The sequence below is a fragment of the Erpetoichthys calabaricus genome, chromosome 5 (assembly GCF_900747795.2).
Source record: "Erpetoichthys calabaricus chromosome 5, fErpCal1.3, whole genome shotgun sequence".
Taxonomy (NCBI): domain Eukaryota; kingdom Metazoa; phylum Chordata; class Cladistia; order Polypteriformes; family Polypteridae; genus Erpetoichthys; species Erpetoichthys calabaricus.
In genome coordinates, this window is record NC_041398.2 from 43,104,780 (window position 1) to 43,130,571 (window position 25,792).

General features: G+C 36.5%; 1 protein-coding gene across 1 annotated transcript in view; it reads right to left on the minus strand.

Moving 5' to 3' along the window:
• Nucleotides 1-25,792, minus strand: part of LOC114651644 (sideroflexin-5-like) — a 226,115-nt gene that overhangs the window by 91,703 nt on the left and 108,620 nt on the right. Inside the window, exon 11 of the mRNA XM_028801474.2 lies at nt 1,632-1,747. Within this exon, the coding sequence (XP_028657307.2) occupies nt 1,632-1,747 (116 nt within the window). The remainder of the gene's footprint in view (nt 1-1,631; nt 1,748-25,792) is intronic.

Sequence of the window (25,792 nt, forward strand, 5' to 3'; positions counted from 1 at the left end):
TTGTGATCTCCATTCCCTATGAAAACATAACATAACAGACAGAGATGAATAAAAGATAAAACAATACCCATTTTGAGTGCAGGATTCCTTTAAATGCAGCTTTTGACGTGATTGAAAACACTATGGTATTACACTATTTTAAAAATTATAATGGACAGTAAGGAACTTTCCAAAAGCAGTTTGTTTCTCAATCATTACAGTATTTGAATATGCTATATAAGTATAATTCATGCCTGAATATAAATACAGAGTCCTTCCAAGACTCAGTGTTGTTACTAATTTTTATCACACACAATATCGTAGTGTATTTCTCTCAGGATTCTTCTGTTTTTATTCTACAGTTACTTCAAATTTAAGCAGTGGATACTAATTAGAAAAGTAATAAGCATGAACACCAACTTTGTGAACATAGGTTCAGATGTCTTCTCATTGGTTTTCACATACATTAACAGCTGATATATTTATGACTTATAAAGAAGTGAAAGTTTTTTTCCCCTTAATCTTATAGTCTTAATGATTATAACACAAGAGCGCTCACTGCAGTCATAGGATACCTTATTATAATTTGTAAACTACAACAAAATGTACATAACATACTATAGTTATAGAGTTCACAATATTTGAAAAAATCCACTAACTAACGTAAAAGGTACCTCACTGGTTTCCTGCATTTCAGTCAAGATGAAATAGCCATTATTTTAACACAACAAAGTATTACTGTTATTTATTATTACGGTTTCATTTAATGTTAAGTATGATTGGGGTTATCATTTAAAACAACAACATTTATTTCAATAGCACATTTTCATAAACAGGTTGTAGCTCAAGGTGCTTTACAGGTTGTCAAAGAAATTTACTAATTACTAATTCAGTACCTTTTTGATTATGGTTTTAACTAAGTAACTTGCTAACTCCTCATTTTTTTGAGACACAATAGATGTCAGAAGTAGCACTACCAATGATGGATCCAAGAGCCATACCGTAGACATATTAGAATTCCTAGGACACTGCTAGATACCCCGGTCACCTACATACTGTATGAATTTTACCACATACCATTTTCTCCTAACAGGCTAATCAAAATTATACACTTGGCCAACTATAAAACACAAGCCACTTTTTCCTTCAAAAAAAAGTTTTTAATTAAGTCTGTAGTCTGAATTTAACAATTTCTCCTGCACTTTGAAACTGTCTATTGAAAAGGGTGTTATATAAAAAAAACTTGAATAATTACTATACTCAAAGAAAAGCTCAAAAAAACAGGTGAATGCAACATTCCAAGTGTAGGATAAACACTGGAATATGTCTTAACCTGCTTAAATTTAGACAGTTGACACCTATTTCAGAAACAATGACTAAATGGCAGAAATGACCCTAGGATGTTCTGTTCGTCTGTTGCGAGGATTGCTTGTGTATGAATTCACATTCACTCTTGTGGAGCCAATTTAAAATCACCAATGTGTAGCACACATTTTGAGGAAACTATCAGAAACCCAAATGCATTCAAATAAAACATGTCTGCTTCATTTAAATGGCACTACAGCCTGGAATTGAACCAGGTTATAATCTCCCTACTACACCAAAACATCATGGTTGCTCAGAATGCAAATATTTAAATACCTTACACCTACACGTTTGGCAGCAATCTTTGAGGACCCCACAGCATTTCCATTGACATCCAAAACATCAATTCCCTCTGCCAATTCGCTGTGCCGCATCAGAACCACATTGCAGATATTGGCGCTAGCTGTGAAGAAAAAGTAAAGCATATGGATTGGGTGCAACAAAAATAATACAAATGATATTACTGGTCAGAAGAACTGGAGGTGGAGGCAGATTCAAATTGGAGGCAAAGCATTGAATACAGAAATGAACAACATTCTGATTCTAAAAAAGAAGCAAATAGCAGACCTGAGCTCCATTTCAGATAATGAAATAAGACCACCTAATTTCATTCAAAATGCCCATGTAGCTTTTCTATTTAAGCTACTTCAATCTGTCACTTTCAAAACATGGGTTGGACAAAGTGTGACAGGATGCAAAAGAAACAACTCTGGTATTCTCATTGGTATTAAGATCATTCCAATAAAGCATATAAAAATGATGATAATTAAAATATGGTTAACCAGTCCTCCTATTTATGTACATTTCTGTTCCATTTTCTGAGATTTTACTGATTGAGCTCTAGCATGTAATTTTGACCCAGTTTTTCTTTACAGTTGTTTAACATGTATTTATTACAGCTGCTCCATTCATAGTTGCAAATATTTAATTAATAAAAGACAGATAATTTAGTGCAAATGTTATATGTACAGTACTTAAATCTATGATAAATGGCATAACATGGACAGAAATTGCTCAAGAAATTAAATGTGATTTGCAAAGTCTTATCAAAGTTTATATGATGTGAATAATTTAGATTTTCTACAGCCTTCACTTACAATATCTAATCATACTGTTTGAGAAAAAAAAAATAGACAATACTAAGATCTCCTCCATTGATATGTGTATTCTTGTGCACTCTGCAAGCCTGATGCATAGGCAGCTATTTCTGTTTCTAAACTTTGTATAAATAGGATTCAGGAAGATGTGTCTTTTAGATGAATGATTAAAAGGCTGGAAATTTTATCGAATCCCTGCACCAGTTTGTTGATAGCATGATTTCATTCCAAAGATCTGTCATTACCTCATAAAACAGGAAAGATCCAGGTGCTATAATGGTGACAGTCCCTGGTAAGCAGCAGAGTTCACAGTCTTTGATACACATTTTAATTTCCTTTGTATCTCGGAGAATATGAACAAAACAGTGCACATCATATTGGTTAAACTGGCCTCCTGCTGGATGATGTGGTCATGCACATTGACCGCAGCATCACACCCCCCTGATGACAACAATTAACGACTAATACCGACTGTGGTTCTTACGTCCGCAGGACTCATTTAAGCTGCACACTCAATTTCACCTTCCTGTGGCCCATCATTTGTAAGACACTCATGTGGAGGACTTGCACTATAATGACCCTTTCAAAACACCTAGTTTGACTAGATCACTTGTACTGTGAAGCTGTTCCTCACATTTCATTTTCATGTCTTTGTTTCCACTATAATTGCCAATTAAAATGGTTATTAACATCAGAGATCAACTCGAACAGATTAAAAAAAAATCAGGAACAGTTCAAAAGAGTGAATAATTTTCCAAAGATTAACATGTTCTGCATTCACAAAAAAGATTAAATCCTCGTTTATTTTGGAAATATTTTAGTTGTGGGATCTCCAAGAAAAATGTCCTTCCTCTTTCTCTGAAAATAACCACCCATTTATCCATTTTGTGAATTTTTTGGCCTACACGATGATTATGGAAATTCTGAATGTAATACAGAAAATAAGTATAGCTCTTGTCAGACAATATGTTAACACATCTACTTTAGAAAAAGCCATTTGTTTCTAAACATTTCTTTTTTAAGCACTGGGACATGAAAGATTCTACTTCTCCAAATACTGATCTCTTCTTAGAACAACACAAAAATAAGAAATGTCAACAACATCCTTCTGGCCTCCTAGATATGCTGAATACGAGTATTTAAAATTGAATTAGCTTGTCCCAGACTTTTTACAAACTTTACTTGACTTCATAGGTTATCTTTTCCACTAGATCAACTAACCAAGGTAAAATTTTCTGAAGTAATGAGTGAATCAGTATGTATGGTATTTTAGTAGGGCTTTCTCAAATTCCTCTTCTCCTGATGGTGAGAAAAACTCTCCCAATTATCGACTTGGACCAGGAAAATGCAGGGAAGCACACTGAATAAATTGGATTAATGGATCTACTTCTCAAACCTTTTTAAAGTTTAAGTTTAACGTTAGTAAATTCTGTTATAAATCATGGCATTTTTTACTTCACTGATTAATACTGTAAAATGAATGTTTGTCCATTATTAAATCCAAATAATTCAGTTTAGGCTGGCACAAGTCAAAGACTACCCTTGCAGCACTAGGCAAGACAGGAACGTACTCTGGACAGGGAGCTGTAAATTGTAGAGAATACTCAATTGCATTGGGACAACTAAAGACAACATTTAATACATACTTCTTCAGGATTCAATCAAGAGTACCAAGGAAGAAAAGTCCACATACACATTAAGAACATAAAAATTCTACACAAATGCTAAATTGTTGTCAAAGTCTTATTTTTTATTGCAAAAAGGGATAATGCTCTTCTTTAGGATCTTAAAAATGTACCTCTTCAGCATTCTTAACCAAAGTGCATGAACAAAATCTGTCATGTTACATGGTATCATTTTTACTATACAACAAGCGGTGTTTCTATAAGTGTTAAGCAGTATAAGCAGATGGTTTTGGAGATGGCCATTCAACATTTGCATGTGATATTCATAGAGATGTAAATTAAATGTATGGATATACAGTGGATTCAGAGAGTATTCAGACCCCTTGCTAAGACAATGCCAGAGTGGTTTCAGGATAAGTCCCAATGGCCCACTCAAAGCCTAGAATTAAACTCCATATCAGTGGTTCCCAAACTTAAGGGGACCCACTGTGGCTGTAGGTTTCTGTTCCAACCAACTTCTGTCTTTATTTGGAATCCGAGCATAAAAGAGCTGTTACTTCCCAGTTTCTGTGTTTGGGGGTCAATGTGGAAATTGCAAAACTGTTTGTTAACTTTTTAATAAAATGTGCTAACCAGTTAAAAGGAGGTAAAGTAGTTTTGTTTGAATATTTTTATCTAGTTATTCATTTTGCTTTTCTAGGTATTCTGGTTATTTAATCAATTATTTACAACTTTGTGAGTCTGACACTGCGGTAGTTGCAACTCTGCTATACTTGTTTTTAATTGTCATTATTAGGATACGATGAAGGAAGCAAACTACACAGAGAAAGAGCAAAATAAAACAAGTAAAGACATTTAAGCATTTGAAGCTATAGCAACAACATAACCATTTCTAAATGTCTTAAAAATATAAAACTCATACTGCTGTACTTTTCTGAAAGCAGAAAAACAGAAAAGAAAAAAAGAGCATTTGGGTCATTAGGACCAAGTCTGGGAGCTACTGCTCCATACAATATCTGTGGAAAGACCTGAAGATGGAAGTTTACAGGTGTTTCCAATCCAGTCTAATAGCTGGGGAAGATCTTCCACGAAGAATAACCATGTGTTTGTTTTTAATTTGATTCATGCATTTTTCTGTCCTTCAAAGTTATAAACCACCACAAAGCAATTGTGATTGAACTATAATAAATAAAGCATTAACCTTAAGACTAATGGGCAATTTAAAGCGCCAGGCAGAAATACACCACCACTTTAATATATGCTCGAAGGCTGGCTTTAGAGAGGGGATCCACTGGGGTGAAGGCAAACATCATAAACATGATCAGACCCACGCTTAAAATATTATCAGGTAAAATGCATTCAAATAGTATTTGAATTTACATCAAGCACATAAAAAAATATTGACAACATCATTTTGCAATAATAAAAATGAATTTATTCAATTAAGATAATTTATTTTATTAATATCTACTGACAGAAAGTTGGACTGATCATTGCCTTTTTTTAAATAATAACACATATGTAATGGTTGAATATAGTCTGCTGTCATGTTTTGAGGAAGACACTGCTTGGATTTACTGCAATAACGTGAATCAATGTTACAAAAAATATTTAATAAACAAAAGTGTCATAACTGACTCTTTTGTGAAGTAACAAAAAACATGCAAAATTAGGAATCCAGGGATACCTTAACATAATGCAAAGTGTGAAGAATTCAATAGCAAAATGAAAAAAATGATTCTACATATAGGGCAATATATTGGTAATAATATGAGAAATATATTCCATGAAACCCTTCCTAGAAGTCTCATTTTATATTTGAGTGGATCTTTTTTACCAACCAAATAAATGGTCTAAGCCAGAGCTATCAAAGTTTTCAGCCCATTTTGAACCAGCTATGGCTGAGATTTCAAATTGATTGTTTATTTGCACCAAGAATGAACTTCAAGCTACCGTTTTTTTCGCATCATAAGACACGCTTTTTTTTCCCCAAAAGAAGGTTGGAAATGTCTGTGCATCTTATGAAGCGAATATTGCGTCACAGACCATTATGTGTATTACCTGACAAAAGTCGACATCCTGGGGTAGAGGGCGGCAAAACTCACTGTTATGGTACAGGCATTCCCTCTGTGCTTGGAGGAATGTTAGACTCATTGACTCGGCATGTAATCCTTGCGTGTGCGTGAGTTGTGAGATAGATAGATAGATAGATAGATAGATAGATAGATAGATAGATAGATAGATAGATAGATAGATAGATAGATAGATAGATAGATAGATAGATAGATAGATAGATAGATAGATAGATAGATAGATAGATACTTTATTAATCCCAATGTAAACAATGGCAAGATGGCATCGACATCTCACGAGGGAGCGAAGCGAGTGCAGAAAACAAATGTTTTGCGCATTATCACTGAGTCGGACTTTTGTTGAGAGCGATCAGGAGATCGAACATGAGTGTGAGGAACTGGCATCAGAGTGCTTGAACCTTAAAGTCTCTCCTTATTTGTTAATGACAGTGATGATGTTTCTTAATACCGCTGTTGAATTTACATGGTTGAAATATTATTCTGCTATATTTTATTAAATATATTAGTACACCATTTGGTTCAGAATATTTTTTTTCTTGTTTTCCTCCTCTAAACCTAGGTGTGTCTAATGGTCAGGTGCGTCTTATGGAGCAAAAAATACGGTAAGTAGAAACTATACAGATCATTTCCACAAACCCCCGGTACGTATGCGCAGTCCTTTCATATCTCTGATTAAGTTAGACTAAATAAGTGCCCTGATTTCCCCCAAAGTAATGACCCCTGAAGTCTACTTCTCTCCTCTGAGGTTATCTTAGTGAAATCCTCATTAACAATTCAAGGCTTTTTTAGGGGCTTTCTGAACTTTCAAAGCCAATTCCATAATCCTCATACATTTACAGGAAGAATTTAGAATGCTACAAAACATGATTTTTCTTAAATTTAATTCTGAATTAACCTGAAATGTCTCAAGGCTAGACATTTTCAGGTACTGCCTGGCAGGAAAAAAATGGAAAGAAACTAGTGTTTAGAACCACGAGATGAGAGAGGTTGTAGCCAAAAAATCTTTTTATTTAATTAGTGTGAGTTTTTTTTTTTTTTACAGTACTCAGAAACTTCAACACAGTTAGTAGTCCGCTGCCATAACAAACAATGGTGGTACAATGGCATCACGTACATAAAGTTCAGGTCACCACGTGGTAGCAACAGTACACTGTAACAAACAATATTCCAGCTGTGGTTGCATTAAAAAAGACAAAGCAATAGTGTAATAATGTTATGCGTAATAAGTCCATCAAGCTTGTTTGTTTAACTAATAGCTATTCTTTCCCATTATCTCATCCAAATACTTCCTTAAGTTTGTCAAGGTTGTATGATAATTAGATATGCCAGCAAGAACTTGTGACAATACTACAGCAACTACTACTTCTAACCTTACATTTTTTGTTCACATGCTACGTAACACTTTATTGTTTGATCATTGACCAAGACGCTCTGCTTCAATTACATTTAATAATTTATTTCCTTGTAGTAAAAACCCATAAATGTTATGTCCCATCACTATTTTCAATATACAGGTAAAATTCCGTTACAATGAACTTCCAAGGACCTAAAAAATATTTAGTTGTAATGAAAATTTCATTGTAATGAGACTCTGTATTTGTCACTATAGTGCTTTCTTTAACCTGCGTCCAGGCGGCTGCAATCATTTCAATAGCTTCTTTCGTGTTAATTTTAATCTTCTCCTGTCTACATACAAGTTATGCTGACAAGAATTTTTCTCAGCATTTCCTTGCGATAATACACTTTCAGGGTGTGAATGATTCCCAAATCCAATGGCCGAAGCACTGCTGTGCAATTGGGTGGGAGGAATTCAACGCAAACATTATCTAAATGTGGAAGCATGTTGTGGGCAGCACAATTATCAATCAGAAGCCGAATCATCCTTTTCTTCTTCTTCATATTGTGAGGTTTCTGAACCATTTTGGGGTCCCCCCTACCCAAATGGAACATCACGCTGAAGTGCGTCCCGAAGCGTGATTGCCGCGTCTGTGTAAGATTGTTTGTCCGTTGCCAGAGCAGGGCGACAGCAGGCTCACAGCGCTGCAGTGAGGCGCTACAGAAGTGAATCTTAAAAGATCGGGGTCGCACTATAAGTCCCTGTCTTACACCCCAAAACATGAGGCTGAGTCTCAGTACTTTAGTAAAACCAGCTTTATTCAGCTTGAAACAGGAACAGCATGGTTATTTATTGTAGTGGAATCTGCCACTCTCCTATAAACAGACACAGCAGTCAGACTGGGTTGTGTCTAGGTTAGTGGCCAAGTAATGCTGTTCCCTGTATTTACATTGTTCCTTGCATCACCCATTGAGTTTGCTTTGGCAGAGAGACGCATGTAGATATGTCAGTTAGAAAACAAAAATGGGTCTAACAAGGTCACAGAATCCTCTTCTCCATTTATTTCAGGCGAGTAAGCAAAACGACCAAGTTCACCCAGTGTAATGAGTCAATGAGATATTAGAAAGATTTGGATAACCATCTTATGCAAAACTCAACATGAAAAAAGCACATTACTAAATACCCTTGAAAGAGACAACTGAGAAAAACTGTCCTTTTCACCTCTGACAGGTTATTCACTTTTACTCTCAGTACCCTAAGTTCTTGTCTATAAGCCGCGGCTTATCTAAGGAAAAAAGTTGTGAAAATGAAAAAATAGAATATCGGCTTATACATAAGTCCGGCTTATACATCCATCGCGGGGGTTGCGTTCCAGAGCCACCCGCGAAATAAGAAAATCCGCGAAGTAGAAACCATATGTTTATATGGTTATTTTTATATTGTCATGCTTGGGTCACAGATTTGCGCAGAAACACAGGAGGTTGTAGAGAGACAGGAACGTTATTCAAACACTGCAAACAAACATTTGTCTCTTTTTCAAAAGTTTAAACTGTGCTCCATGACAAGACAGAGATGACAGTTCCGTCTCACAATTAAAAGAATGCAAACATATCTTCCTCTTCAAAGGAGTGAAGCAAACAAATCAATATGTCTGTTTGGCTTTTAAGTATGCGAAGCACCGCGGCACAAAGCTGTTGAAGGCGGCAGCTCACACCCCCTCCGTCAGGAGTAGGAAGAGAGAGAGAGACAGAGTTTGTTTTTCAGTCAAAAATCAATACGTGCCCTTCGAGCTTTTAAGTATGCGAAGCACTGTGCAGCATGTCTTTTCAGGAATCAGCTTTACAAAAGATAGCAACGTGAAGATAATCTTTCAGCATTTTTAGACGAGCGTCCGTATCGTCTAGGTGTGCAAACAGCCCCCCTGCTCAATCCCCATACGTCAGGATCACAGATAGTCAGCGCAAGAGAGACAGAGAAAAGTAAGTTGGGTAGCTTCTCAGCCATCTGCCAATAGCGTCCCTTGTATGAAATCAACTGGGCAAACCAACTGAGGAAGCATGTGCCAGAAATTAAAAGACCCATTGTCCGCAGAAATCCGCGAACCAGCAAAAAATCCGCGATATATATTTAAATATGCTTACATATAAAATCACAATTTAAATGACCGCTACGCGTGCCTGTTGATTCGGCGACACCCAGAGCAGAAAGAACGCGCTCCGGCCGCTCCAACCGCGCCATGCGGGGAGTGAGAGAGACGCCAATATCTCACACTCTCTCCCCCCTTAAAGAAATTAAATGGGTGCGAGTGAGACCACTGACCTCCCTCCCTTATATTAGTTATAGGTTATAGTACGTTCGGCTTATCCATGAGTCCGGCTTATCTATGATACGATTTTATTTTAAAAATTCGTATGATTTTTGGTCTCCGGCTTATACATGAGTCCGGCTTATAGACAAGAACCTAGGGTAATATTTGTTTCACATCAACTCTCTATAACCTCCAAATAGTCCAGAATGACCTGAACATACCCTAAACCTACTGACATGTTAACTGAATAATTTACAAGAGTTTAAGAAAAATACAAAATTAAGCGTATCCACATTTTCCCTTTTAACTGCTGTGATTTTTCAAAAGACGTTAAAAAGCTATATACTCTTTGTTAATTTCCTTATTCATCAACTGTGAATATCAATTTTTTATTGGATCTATTTGTAGTTCTTAATATAAATTCTCTTGCACTATATGTAGTACTCTTAAATTCACCCAGAGTATCCTCAGTTATCCAGGTTAATTTGTTCAAAGCTCTACTGGATGAATTTAAAGTATGCATATTTTTAAATAAACTTTAATAGTTATAACTAATGCTGGGCAGTATTACCAAAATTCTACATCACGGTATTTTTCAAAGTTATACCGGTTTCACGGTATTGGACGGTATTTTTTTTCCACGCATGAGTGGATGTTAACCACATTTTCCACTGCAATTACTGGCTAAGAATAACCTATTCCACTGACATGAGAATTGTACATTGTACAAAAAAACATTTTAATGTGCACACAAGTATTAATACAGGTTTGCATGGCCCCATAAAGTGGTACTTTTCAAGGGGGTAGCACTAATGAAGAGAAGGAATTACATTGCATGACAGATGCTGTCAAAATATAGAGCCTTTTTATTGAACAATGTTTGCAAACAACTTAAACTAAAATTTTGACAACATATTTTCAACCATCCAAAGAGGAATTTAAACTTAGTAAAATATCCAGAGGTGCTTGTCAAACGTTGTATTGCACTGAACATGCCTTAGAAAAGGAATAAATAGTAAATATTTTTTGCAAACCAACTACACTTTGTCAATGTTAACAATCTCTGTCCACGGACATGTTAACGTGACTTTTTAAACAACTTTACCATCATTAAACTGCATAATATTTAAACTAATAAATAACAATAATAAAATAAATAATAGTGCAACTTCCAGTAATAATACTATTACTTCCAAGACTTCAAGCCCAGGTGCATTACACAGTATTCACCAAATTAAAATAAAATAAAACAAGTGCAACTTGGTGGTGACATCTTTACCAACTGAACCATCATTAACACTAGAATTATCAGAGCCTATGAAAAAACTCGTAGATCCGTCCCATCTTAAATCACTTCTTAAATCCGTTCGCACCTCTCCGCCATCGTCTTTTGTCTTCTAAATGTGCAGATAAAGACAAGCTGCAAACAGCCAACTATTCCATTCCCCCACCGACTTAGAACGTGCACGAACTTCTCCCAGCTCATGCCTTGATTGATTATCTGGGAGTGAAGTGGAGTTTTAGAGTGGAAATAATAGATCATTATTTGGAACACAAGCATTTCATGTGTGTTCCGTTTCTACAGTAATCTGTGTAAACACATTTTTAAAACAGAAACGTTTTTCATATTCTAGTAGTAAATGACAAAATGTAAGCATAAACTATATAATGTATGAAGCCTGAAGTCCAAATATCAAAGAAACACTTTCACGAAAGGTACAAATATAACAGAACAAGTGCACTTTTATTCAAAAATATAACTGCAGAAAGAAAAATCCGCCTTAGTGTGCAACATTGACACTCATTTACTATGACGGCCCCATGGCGCAACAGTATCAGTTGCTGATTGGGAATCAAAAGGTCACGAGTTCGATCCTGCACGACTCCCTTTTGAGAAGTGAACTGCTCTTATTTTTACTATTTTAGAATAAAAAGATACATTTGATTTCAGTCTGTAACAGCCGGTGTAATTTATGATATTTGTAAAGATTAGCTTTGTTTTTGTTTTTTTTTATTTACTTTCCATTCTCTCAGTCGTGTTCAGGATCCTTCCCTACCCCATCTGACACTGTTGTTTTCACATAAAGACGCGCTATAGCTCTGCAGTGTATCATGATACATACGAACGCGTGTTTTTTTTCCCCCAATCTTGCCAGTCCCCACATGTTGCTGTATGCTATTTCTTTTGTACTCGAGGACATGCAGAGGAAACATAGTAAAGAGCAGTAACTTCAGTGCTATATGCAATCATCAGACACACCCCATCTGACACTGCTGTTTTCACATAAAGACGCACTATAGCTCACCCAATTGTGTTGCAGTGTACACACCTCTCTGTGCTATGGTTCCTATTACACTGAACAAGCACCTGTAATTTGCAGCTCTATTCATTATCTCAAAACAAATATATGTGACGTTTTGAAGAAATCATTTTATGATGCGAATAGTACCAATCAGAAAACATCGTCGAAGTAATGCAATATTATTTGAAAACGAACAGCGTCAGAATGGGTGTGATTTATACTGGCGCTGTTACTTTGAGTCAGATCAGAAGCTGAATAAGCTCCTGTTCTGACTCTAAGTAAAAAAGCATGAATTAATCAACAGAAATAACTGCAATCGATATTTTAAACTTAATGATTTACAGTGCATAACCAATTTATAAATTTTATGTCCGTTTGAGGATAAAAAGAAAAAAAAAAAACACTTCCTCCCCAGCAGGTAATCGAACTCGAGTTTCTACGGCAAGGCAGGGCTGCCGTGCTCTGAGTCAGCAAATCTCAGCGTTACGCCACGGAAGGTGTTGTGACATCCTTGAACCTTTTGTGGAAGTGTTTATTTGATGTTTGGCTATCAGGCTTCACACATTCTATAGTTTATGCCTACATTTTGTAACACTTATTACTAAAATATGAAAAAGTTTCTGTTTTAAAAATGTGTTTACACAGATTACTGTAGAAACGGAACACACATGAAATGCATGTGTTCCAAATAACGATCTATTATTTCCACTCTAAAACTCCAGTTCAGTCACTCCCAGATAATCAAACAAGGCATGAGCTGGGAAAACTTAGTGAACATTTTGCGATGGTGGGAGATCGAATAGCCGGCTTTTTGCTGCTCGTCTTAATCGGCACATTTAGAAGACAAAAGAGAGGTGAGAACGGTTTTAAGGTGGGCCGGATCTACGAGTTATTTTGTAGACTCTGGTAATTCTAGTGTTAAGGCAAACTGCATTAATATGGACCTTACTTCAAGCTAAGCTATATACACAAATAATAAAACTGCAACTTGCATTTATAATGCTATTTGTGGTATAGCCCTACGGAAGCGTATTAGGGCCACGTTGAAGAAAAAAAAATACGGACACAGTGAAGAAAAAAAAAACTATATGTTGAGAGTAAAGTCAACATTTCCACTTTATTCTCGTAGTTTATTTTGTCATTAAAGTAGAATGTCGTAAACTAAACTTCATTCTAAAATCAATGTTTAATTCACTAGATTTTCTCAAACCCCGTCATAAGTTATGTAGCACATTAAATGCTTTGTGTTAACTGTTCCCCGACCCAGTTGTTAATCACTACGTGCTTCTTAAACTGACTTCCTCTTGCACTAAGAGGCAGCAATCGCCGCACAGAATACATTCACTTCATGATATTCCTGCTCTCTGAAAATGTAGAATGCTAAGATAATTTTTCATGATGAAATGCATTAAAGCAGGTATTAAACATGCACGGTAATGTGGCGGTAGTGCTGCTCCCTCACAGTAAGAGGTCCACAGGTGTACGTTCAGTGTAAACTTTATGGCAGATGTGACAAGGCTTCAAAAAACTGGATGTATGAATGGGTATCGCACAGGTTTAACTTAAATATTGTGTAAATGTTGGGTTCATGATCTGGTGGTCGAAGACACGAACACAGAATTCAATGGACATTCTTCTGAGTGGGCTTTCTTTATTGCATGCGTGCTGTCTCTTTCTGACGTACCAAACCCCCAGTTCCTATCCTTCCTTTTCCTTTCTCCACATAACCAATCGCCACATGATAAACGTCCCTGTGAAATTAAAACTAGTTATAAACTTAGACCACGGAGTGTTCAGAATTTAAAAAAAAATCTTCGTTATACATGTTTAATTATGCCATCCATTCAGCAAGCACTGCATGCAAGGCAGGAGGAAATCCTGAACATGGCGCCAGCACATTGCAGTGTGAATACGAGCAATACATACACTAGCAGGGTTAATATAGCATAACAAAACCCCACATCCTACATGACTTTGAAAGGAAACTGAAGTACACCGAGTAAATCCACCAGAAAAACATGCAAACTCAAAGCAGGGAACACCCGGGACCCCATTGCTGCGAGGCAGCAGTACAACCTCCACGCCACCGTGCCCCCACATGATTAATACATGCTTTAATGCATTTCATCATGAAAATTATATCAAGTATTTATCTTAGCATTCTAAATGTTCAGGGAGCAGGAATATCATGAAATTAATGTGTTCTGTGTGCTGCCTGCACCTCTCTTAGTGCAAGAGGAAGTCAGTTTAAGAAGCACGTAGCGATTAACATGGCTCTGGGAACACAACACAAAGCATTTAATGTGCTACATAACTTATGACGGGGTTTGAGAAAATCTAGTAAATTAAATATTCATTTAAAGATTAAGTTTAGTTTATGATGTTCTACTTTAATAGCAATTTACGAGAATAAAGTCAACATGTCGTCACACTATTACACAGTACCCAGGTACATTATTGAAAAAAATAAATAAAACAAGTACAACTTGGCTTGCAGTATTATCCAGTAGTATAGAAACAGTATTCACACATTTGAACATAATGGTCCACATCCGATCTTTTAAATCCAAAGTATCTCCAGACAACAGACGTGACTCCTTTTTCCAGCAAAAGTTCTCCTATGTCATCATGTTCAACTTTATCGTCTGGTACAGCTTCAGTTTCGGAATGTTCTTTGTCCATTTTCACCGCGCAACACCTCCACTAACGCATGTACTCCATTGCATGTGTTTAGTGGTGTAGCAGTGAAAAAGGTCCCCCTTAAACTGTTTCCCGCTGCACCACGTTCCGAACGTTGTTTAGGCAATTTAAACCGGTGTTGCGGTATAAGAAAAATCAATATCATAACAAAAATAAAAAACAGTTTTCGGTAGGAACCGGTATACCGCCCAGCACTAGTTATAACCTTTGCCAGAATGCAATAAAACACATTATGTCATAATAACCAGTTCTGCACACTTTAATAACCTGTTCATACTGAATTTTGTTTTGATTATTTTGTAACATCAGGTTAATAGAGAGTTCTTCTCTTGTTGGTACTTTGACATATTTAAAAATATAATAATCATATCTATCAATGTCTGTTATCATGCTCCACCATTTATTTGATTTTTATAGTTTTATAAACTGGTAACTAAACAAACCCTAGACACTAACTCCCATATCTAAACAAAAAGTTGTGCTCTTTATTTACTATCCGGGTTGTACGGTCTACAACACACTCCCAAAGTCTGATTCCTCTTATTTGGAGATTACCGATCTAACTCGAAATATTCTCACTAAAATGTGACTTATCTTTTGTTTGAAGTAACCTAATATTTAGTTATTGCCATATGTAAGAAGTTTAAATATAAATACCCCACAAATGTGGTGGGATATTCTACACATATAATTTCTTAATGGATAAGTGGTTAGAAAATGGATGCAGGGTTGAACTTCATAACAATGCTTAAGTAATTATAATGTATCATGCTAGCAAATCCCTGCTTCTCTCTTTTTTAACTGCTCTAAACATTAATTACATATCTTAAATATATATGTATGTTTATGTTTCTTAACAAATCCACTTTCCATATCAGTACAGTATATTTGATTTATATATGTTAATTTCATTCAATTTTCAATAAGACTATTGTGTACTTTACCTTGTTTGCTAATTAATGTCCTTTCTTAAATGTTATTTTTTATTTGATTTGGTGTATCAACTGTCTAAGAGATGTCAGTCAGTCAGTCATTTTCCAACCTGATTAATCCAGAACATTGTCAGAACATTGAGCCTATCCCAGTTAGCATAGGGCACAAGGCAGGAACAAACCCTGGACAGGGCACTAATCCATCGCAGGGCAAACACACACACACAATAGGGTTAGTTTAGAATCATCAATCTTTGGACTGTAGGAGGAAACGGGACCACCTGAAGGAAACTCACAAAGACACGGGGAGAACATGCAAACTCCATGAAGGGAGGACCCGGGACACGAGCCCTGGTCGTCCAACTGTAAGGCAGCAGCACTACCACTGTGCCACCATGCCACCCTCCAAGTGATGTAACTTGACCAAAAAAAAAAAAAAACACTGATAACTCTAATAAAGACTTGAGACCCCCTGTGATCCAATGAAGAGAACTTTAACTGCCCTTGTATAATTTTTTTTGCACAAACTAAGATACTCTAAAAAATAACCCAGCAAATACAGATTTTGGACCAATGTACCAAAACATACTTTATTAAGCCATGTTCCTAGCAAGTTATGTCACTAAAATCATCATAAAATATAAGTATCAGAGGCTCCCCATGCAATCCATCACTTGAAAATATGAGCACTCTATGAATAATTAAAATTTAAATAATATTTTTTCATTAGTATTGTCATGTTACTGTAACATTTGAATCTTTCAGTCAAGCTATAAAGTCAATATGGATGATTATCCAACAAAAAAATCTTAATTGAACATATTACAGACTCATTTTGCAATTAAAATCCATAAATGAAACTTACATTCCACAGTCTTACAAATGAAGATCACACCATTGTGGAGCACTGTTTGTGTAAAAACTAGAAAAGAAATGAATGGTTGTAGGGAACTGTACAGTAACTGACAGATAAAGTTGAGTTTTATTGATTTTAAGCCTTGTCTTTTGTAATTTTTCCCATTATTTTTACATGCGAGACAAGCTCTACCACATTAAAATTTCAGTTTCTGAGTAAAATAACCTCTCTAAAACCAAGTTGACTGTCACGGAGTGTGTAACACTGGATTTAATATTTTATAATTGCTTTCATTATCTTACATGTAATACAAGGTATCCTAAATTTCATGGTGCTTGGTTTTCTAGTCTCAATTAAAAAAAAATAATTAAGAAGAACCAAAAAATATACTATCATCCTTTTCTGTTGAATGAAAAGAATAAATAAGTTAACATGCTGTCAGGACAGCAGTAGTAAATTGATTAAATTTGTTCACTTAAAAGACTTTTTAACATCAGAGCTGGTGACAGTTTTGCCACTTCTTTCGATGAGGTTTGTTTTTTTTTTCAGCTGTTTAAGGATTATGAAGCTGGAAATATATACTTTCTTATCTAAGGAAATGTACACTTAAGCATAATTAAAAATGGGTGGGAGGAGACAGCAGTCTGTGAAATACCCACAGCCAAGAATGCAAAGATCCAAATGACCTTCATGTGTTATCAAGTCATGCAGTTCTGTTTACTTGCCAACAGGAGAAATGAAGGCAAGAAGATATGAAAAAAAATGATCTTTTAGCTGCCACTGTAAGACAATACTTAAGCAGGTGAAAGGGAATGAGGTTTCTGCTATGCAATCACTTGGTTGTAGTGACATAGGAATTTTTCTTAAGCACAGGATATAGGAAGCTGGAAATTTTTTTATTTTGTAGGTTAATGGGTTATATCTGGTGTTGGCCTCAATAAATGTCTGCATAAGGCAAGACAGTATGCTGTGATTTTTGTTTGTTTTTTTATGTCTCAGCGATTCTTGTTTTTTTTTTTTTTTTTTGCAGCACAGTCATAGTTATGCTGCCTTGAAGTGGCACCTAGTTTTAGTTTTATTCTTATTTGGTCTCCACTGCAGTTAAACTGAGCCAAACCAATTCTAATAAACTCACACGTAAGCAAGAAAAATCAAGCCTGGAATAGTTTGATGATGAGAAAAAAAGTCCCACATTCCTCCTCATCAATTCTTACTGCTGCCATTCTTCATGCCAATCCTCAACTAATTTTAATATATTGTACTTAAGAATCCTGGTATAAATACATTACCAAAGCAAACATATTAAAATAATCTGACAGCCTAAAGCTCTCTAAAAGAATGTGACAGCATTCATCTATATCAATGTCTGCAAAGTTAATCCTGGATGCCCATAGTGGCTGCAGGTTTTTTGTTTCAACCCAATTGCTTAATTTGAAACCAAACTGTAATTTTCTTAAAGATGAAGGAAAGACACAATCAGAAACACTGCTTATTCACCAACCTTATTCAGCTACCCACAAGTACTTTATTCAATGCTCACACTCTTCCCCTGAAGACCCAAAAGACGTCCTCAAAGATGCAGACTATGAACACACAGTGTGGTACTTGGAAACAAGTTAGTTTCTTTTGTTAAATTAAATTGCCAGCTTCACTGCATAGCTGTCCAACCCGCCCTGATTGTGCATTACTCTGTATATAAATAAGAGTCTTCTCAGAGCTCAACTATTCATCGTCAATTTTCTGAAGAATTTTGAAAGATTGAATAAGGCCATCATATATCAGTCTCATCTTTCTGAGCATAGATAGATAGATAGATAGATAGATAGATAGATAGATAGATAGATAGATAGATAGATAGATAGATAGATAGATAGATAGATAGATAGATAGATAGATCTTTATTTGTTTCCAAGGGGAAATTCACATTCTCCAGCAGCAGCATACTGATACAATAAATAATATTAAATTAAAGAATGATAATAATGCAGGTGAAAAACACACAATAACTTTGTATAATGTTAAATGTTAACGTTTACCCCCCCGGGTGGAATTGAAGAGTCGCATAGTTTGGGGGAGGAACGATCTCCTCAATCTGTCAGTGCAGCAGGACAGTGACAGCAGTCTGTCGCTGAAGCTGCTCTTCTGTCTGGAGATGACACTGTTTAGTGGATGCAGTGGATTCTCCATAATTGATAGGAGCCTGCTGAGCGCCCTTCGCTCTGCCACAGATGTTAAACTGTCCAGCTCCATGCCAACAATAGAGCCTGCCTTCCTCACTAGTTTGTCCAGGCGTGAGTCGTCTTTCCTCTTAATGCTGCCTCCCCAGCACACCACTGCGTAGAAGATTGGGATGTTCATTAAATTCCTCTTCGAGCCATTTAAAGACATACTACCTCTTTTTCCTGGTTTTGTTGCAAAGCAGGCATAACAATTGAAGATTCTCCAATACGTATTTCACTACTTTTGTTCTAGATCTCAAAAACTATGTTTTTTTAAGATCCCCCCCCTCAAATTTCTGGGAACAGAGATGGCTCCATTTACCAGTGTCAACACATAATAGCAGGTTAGAACTACCAACATGTTATCTGTCTTCATCCTGATAAATCTCTCCTCTACCTTTGGCACAGTCAACCACCAGATCCTTTTTGTCACCCTCTCTGACCTTGGCATTATAGGGAATGCCTTCAAATGGTTTGGGTCCTACTTCTTGGGCATATTCTACCAAGCATCCTGTTGTGGAGGGATGTTAAGGATGTATCAGGCAAGCATGGGGGTGTCCCAAGGATTGCTGCTGCACCCTCTCCTTTACTTTCTATACAATTCCTAATTACACCCAATCATCCAGTCTCATGGTTTCTCAGTATCATGTTGATGATGAGCAGCTGTACCAAGCATTCCTTTAGAGAACCATACAGTATTAACTAGAATCTCTGAATGTCGCAATGATATTGTAACCTGGATGAAGGAATCAGTTCACAATATCGGGGTGGTGATTGATGGTCAGCTGTTCTTCTGGGACCATGTAGCTATAGTTTTTTCGTCTTGTTCACTATATACAATATCCATAAAATCAGATGGAATCTAACAGAATATGTAGCTTGACTACTGGTCTAGGCCTTGCTCTTTGCTTGCCTACATAATAGTCAATGGCTCCTCCTAAACCAATCAGGTCTGCTGATGAATGGCATCTGGTGATGCCACCTCTGCATAGTATCAAATCTTAATCCAGATTCTTTTTATGTATAGCTCCTAGTTGGTGAATCTAGCTGCCCACCTCAATTCAGAATTATGCCTCCCTCAATGTGTTAAAGAAGTGTTTGAAGGCTATCTTGTTCAGTGAACTGTTATAGCCTTGGAATTGGCACTAGCTTGTATTTTGTTCTGAACTCTCCATTTGTTGTGATCAATTTTTGTATCCTGTCTTATAGCATTTGCTACTTAACAGTCCCCCAGACTGATGTTTACTTGGTTATGTTGACATCTTTTGTAAGTTGCTTTGAATAAAAGTGTCCACTAAGCAAATAAATTTAAATGTACATTAAATGCAGTTCCATCCACCCATTATTAAATCAGCTTTATCCAGTGAATAGTCATTGGGCCAGAGAAAGTCCTTCCAGCATTGTTCCTAAGGTAGGAACAAACCCAGACTTTTACAGGGCACACTCACACACCCTCCCTTGTCATGTTGGACTGATTTAAAGTGAACATTAACACAGTGTGCATGGCTTGGGTATTTGGGAAGAATATCAGAGTTTCCTAAGGAAAAAACAGTGCAATTCAAAAGTAAAAATACAAATTCTATACAGATATTGCCTGGACATGGATTCAGACCCAGGACTCTGGAGCTGTGAGTCAGCAGTTCCACCAACTGCACCATAGTTAGTACATAGTGTGCCAGACTAAATTAATTTGCAGTACTTCCTTGATACAGATGGAGACAACAACCAAAATGATAGGAAGACCCATACTGAATTCTCATCTCTAGTGTAACTCAAGCAAATCATCTAACTCATCAGCACACTAAATGTCTGAACACTAAGTATTCATCACCTATTTAATATGTATATTATTTGATTGACTCTATTCGAATTGAAAATCTGACAGCAAAACATTTGCAAGAACATTTAATTGTCAGCATTTTGAAGAAAAAGGCTCTTTATTTCAAAAATAAAATAAAAAATTGGAGGGCTTGAATAAAATATCTCATTTTAGCTTGATTTAAATCTTGATTAAACAAAGCAGGATCCTGATCCTACGGCTTGATCAATCAATGTTCTCATCATGCTTCACATAAAACCACTAAAGAGTAATTAGGCAGCAAAACTCTGGGCCACAAATCCAATCTTCCAGCAGTTAATGGTGTAAAAGTGCATGAATTGCAAACACTAGTGATTTAATTAGGAGCTGAACAAACAAATTAATTTCAGGAATCCAACTTGGCTCATCCCATCGGGAAGGCACGTCTGCTGGGTGAAGAGCTGCGGAGGCTGGTGACATCGCTGGGAATAGTTTACATGTGTTTACTTGTACTAATGGATGCGCACAGCTTAACAAAAAGGTGCAGACACAACAGATAAACACCTCACGTGAGTTGCCTGTCTTGGGCTAAAATCCAAAGGCATCACAACCCTGTTGTACTGTCAGCTTCAGCAATGTGCATGTCTTTTAGCCAGCTTCTTCTGCATTTCATTGGAAAAATACAAGAACAAAAATGACACACAAAAAAAATGTAATTAACTAAAGTAAGAAGTACTTAAGGAACCAGCATCCCGGGTGAATTTTAAGGTTAATACAGACAAGGTTTTTTGGTGATAATAAATGCAGGCTGGAGTGAAACATTAAACATACTCTTGATGTAATTAATAACAACATTTAGAAACATTGTGCTTTTTACAAGTCATTTCCCCTGTTGCCTGTCAATGTCTTTTCGCTGTGTGATGATGGTGCAAGTGCCTTTTGCTATTGTACAGCTTAGTTTAGGTTAAGGACTTTATTATGCCTGAAATTTGTCTGCAGCAGTAAAGTACGAGGGAAAAACACTTCCAGAGAAAGAATAAATGGCATCCACTTTGAGCACATATCTAAGATTCTTACAGGTAAGACCATAGAATTACAACCATACACTGTAATAAAATTAACTATACTACCACTATAATCTAAAATCTTACAGCACTGTAAATAAAACATTTCTTAAATCTGCTGACCTGAGCCTTGTGAGTCTAAATCTGAAAGCTGATGGCAATAACTCAGACCTTGGTAAGAGAAGATGGTCACTTTATAACAGAATGAAGCTGACCTTCTTTCTAACTTACTTTTGTGATAGACATCGGTAAGAGAGGACTGCTGCAGACCAATACTTTTACTGATAATTTTGACAATCTTTTTTCTTAATAACAAGATTTTCAAAACAATATATATAAAAGAAAATTTAACAACAGATTTAATGAAAGGCTTACAAAAGTCTCAATAATAATAAAAATAATAATAATTAATTTTATTTTAAGGGCGCCTTTCAAAACACTCAAAGACACCTTACAAAAAGTCAAAGAAATATGCCAAAACAAAGAATTAATTAAATTAATGAATACTAAAAGAAATAAAACAATACAAAGAACAATAAAAAGAAAACAATATACAATTAAAATAACATTATATATATTTTATATATATATATGATCGCAAAAGTACTAAATTGTACAATTAAGGGACAAAATCAAGGGAAGTAGGCAAGTTTAAAAAGATAAGTTCTAAGTCTGGATTTGAAGATGGGAAGGGAATCAATGCAGCACATATCTTGAGGAAGGGAGTTCCAAGGAACAACAGACCTAAATGATCTACATCTCATGGTAGATGGTAGGGATTTACATAAGAAGGTCTACAAACCCCATTTCCAAAAAAGTTGGGTCACTTTCTAAAAATGCAATAAAATGTAAAATCTGTAATTCGGTAATTCACTTGAACCTTTATTTAAACAGGCAAAATGACAAAGAAAAGATTTTCAGTGTTTTCACTGACAAAATTAATTCTATTTGTCAAACATAAATTTAGAAATTGATGCCTGCAACACACTCCGAAAAAGTTGGAGCAGAGGAAAGTTTATCACGGTGTCACATCCCCTTTTCTTTTAACAACACTTCTTAATCATTTTTGAACTGAAGAAAATAATTGTTGCAAGTCTTCAAGTGGAATTTTTGTCCATTCTTGCTGTAGAAGACTTGAGCTGCTCAACAGTCTGTGGTCGCTATTGTCTGAGTCTTCTCCTCCTGATGCGCCAGACATTTCCAATAGGAGACAGATCTGGACTGCAGGCAGGCCAGTCAAGCACACAGACTCTATGTATATAAAGCCAAGCTTGTAATTTGTGCAGAATGAGGCCTGGTATTGTCCTGCTGAAATATACATGGAGTTCCTAGGAACATCATCTTGACAGGAGCATATGTCTCTTTAAAATTCCAATGTAATCCTCCGCATCAATGGTGCCTTCACATACTGTATATACAGATTCTCCATGCCATGGGCACTGATGTACCCCCATACTATCACAGATGCTGGTTTTTGCACCTTTCGTTGATAACAGTCTGGATGGTCTTTTCTTCTATGGCACGTAAAACCCAACATTTGTTTTTCCTAAAAAGATGCTGAAACGTGGACTCATCTGACCACAGAACACATTTCCATTGTCTTTCGGTCCATCTCAGATGAGCTAGGGCCCAAAGAACTCACCGATGTTTCTGCACAAAACTGATGTATGACTTCCTCTTTGCATAATAGTGTTTCAGAGAACATTTCTTGATGCAGCAGTGGAATGTATTAAGTGACAGTGATTTCCCAAAGTACTCCTGAGCCCATGTGGCTACAGTATGTCCATTACGGTAGCATGACAGTTTCTAATGCAATACCGCCTAAGGGCTCAAAGGTCACGCACATTCAGTAGTGGTTTCCGTCCTTGGCCCTTTTGCACAGAGATTTCGCTTGACTCCCTGAATCTTTTCACAATGTTATTAACTGTAGATGGTGACAGACCTAAATTCTTTGCTATACTATGAGATAATTCTCTCACAAAGTTCAGCATAAAGTGGTGAGCCAACACCCATCTTTGCTTGTAAAGATTGAGCCTTTGGTGGATGCTCCTTTAACACCCAATCTTGATATCCGCACCTGTTATCAGTTAACCTGCTAATTGAGGAACCTTACAGAATGTTACTTGTATAACCTTTACAGTGTTACTTTGCATCTGTTCCAACTATTTTGGAGTAGATTGTAGGCATCAATTTCTAAATTTGTTTATGTTTAACAAATAGAATTAAGTTTGACAGTGAAAACTGAAAATCTTTTCTTTGTCCTGTTGCATGTTAAATAATGGTTCAAGTTTGAGAAAATTAGAAGAGAACCAGGTGTTTATTTCAGAGAGGTAGTTAGAAAGGATGAAGGGAGAAAGGGCAGAATTGGGCTTGATAGATAAAATACAGCTGTGTGTCATCAGCTTACAATTAAATTGAATACCAAATTTATTGCAAAGTGGTAGAAGATAGAGCATAAATAAAAGTGGGCCCAAAAGAGAGCCTTTGGGATCACCACTAGTGACTGGGGTAAGCTGAGATCTAAAATTCTTGAGTTGAACAGACAAGTCAAGTGTAAGGAATATCACAGATTCCAATGGAGACTAATCTGTCTAACAAAATACTATGGGCGACTGTATCAAAGGCTGCACTCAGGTCAAGCAACACCAAAATGGTCAGCACCTCAGTCAGTGACCATTAGCAAATCATTAGTTGTCTCTGAACTACGGAAAGGATGAAAACCACACTGAAACTGCTCAAATAGATCATTATCAGTATGATATGCTTGCATCTGTGCTGCAACTGTTTTTTCAAGTATTTTAAATAAAAATGGAAAATTTGAATTTGGTCGAAAATTGTTCAGATTATCAGGGTCAGCACCTTGTTTCTTTAAAATAGGAGTTATAGCAGCCATCTTAAGAGCTGAAGGAACAATATCAGTTATTAAGAAAACAATAGAAGGCACAAAAGCTTTTACCAAATAAGTGGGAATTTGATCTAACTGAGAAGTGGAAGATTTAGATCTTTTAATGAAGTAAGAGATTTCAAAGACAGAAAGGAGAGTAAAGGATGAAAGGGAATTGGAGCAGGTCCTAGCAGAAGCAAGGTTAAGAGTATTGTGTAGTGCACATACCGATTATGTCAGTTGCTGGTGAATATTGCTAATTTTTGAATTAAAGAATTTTAAAAAAATATCACATTGTGCAGTGGAGTAAAGGTGAGATTCAAGGGTGTTAGGTGTCTGTAGAACCCTATTAACTATAGAAAACAAAATTCTAGAATTCCCTTCACCTAACCTAAATTGTTCTGCATAGTAGGCAAATTTAGTAGCAGAAAAGGCAACCTTATAAAAAAGTAAATGATCATGATACATTTTTTTATGTTTCACAAACCCTGTCTTAGCAGACAAACATTCCAGTCTTTAAGCTTTAAGCTGACATAGCTCAGGGTTGTACCAAGGAGCAGAACAGGTACAAGAAATAGACCGAGATTTTACAGGAGCAAGATCGTCTAGTAAACTATGTAGTCCATCATTGAAATAGGAAACCAGTTCATCATTTGTGAAAAAATTGTATTCACATGAGAGGTTATCGATTCCACTGCAAAGAGTAGGTACGTGGATATTCTTAATGTTATGAAACGAGACTGAGCGATATTGTTTAGTTTTGGAGAGTATTACATTAACATTAAGGATATTAACTTATGGGCGGCACGGTGGTGCAGTGGGTAGCGCTGCTGCCTCGCAGTTGGGAGACCTGGGTTCGCTTCCCAGGTCCTCCCTGCGTGGAGTTTGCATGTTCTCCCCGTGTCTGCGTGGGTTTCCTCCGGGCGCTCCGGTTTCCTCCCACAGTCCAAAGGCATGCAGGTTAGGTGGATTGGCGATTCTAAACTGGGCCTAGTGTGTGCTTGGTGTGTTGGTGTGTGTCCTGAGGTGGGTTGGCACCATGCCCAGGATTGGTTCCTGCCTTGTGCCCTGTGTTGGCTGGGATTGGCTCCAGCAGACCCCCGTGACCCTGTGTTTGGATTCAGCGGGTTGGATAATGGATGGATGGATATTAACTTATGCTCAGATATGGGCAGATCTGGCACAATACAATTAAGAGCACTTACACCAGTGCAACAAATAAGATCAAGAATG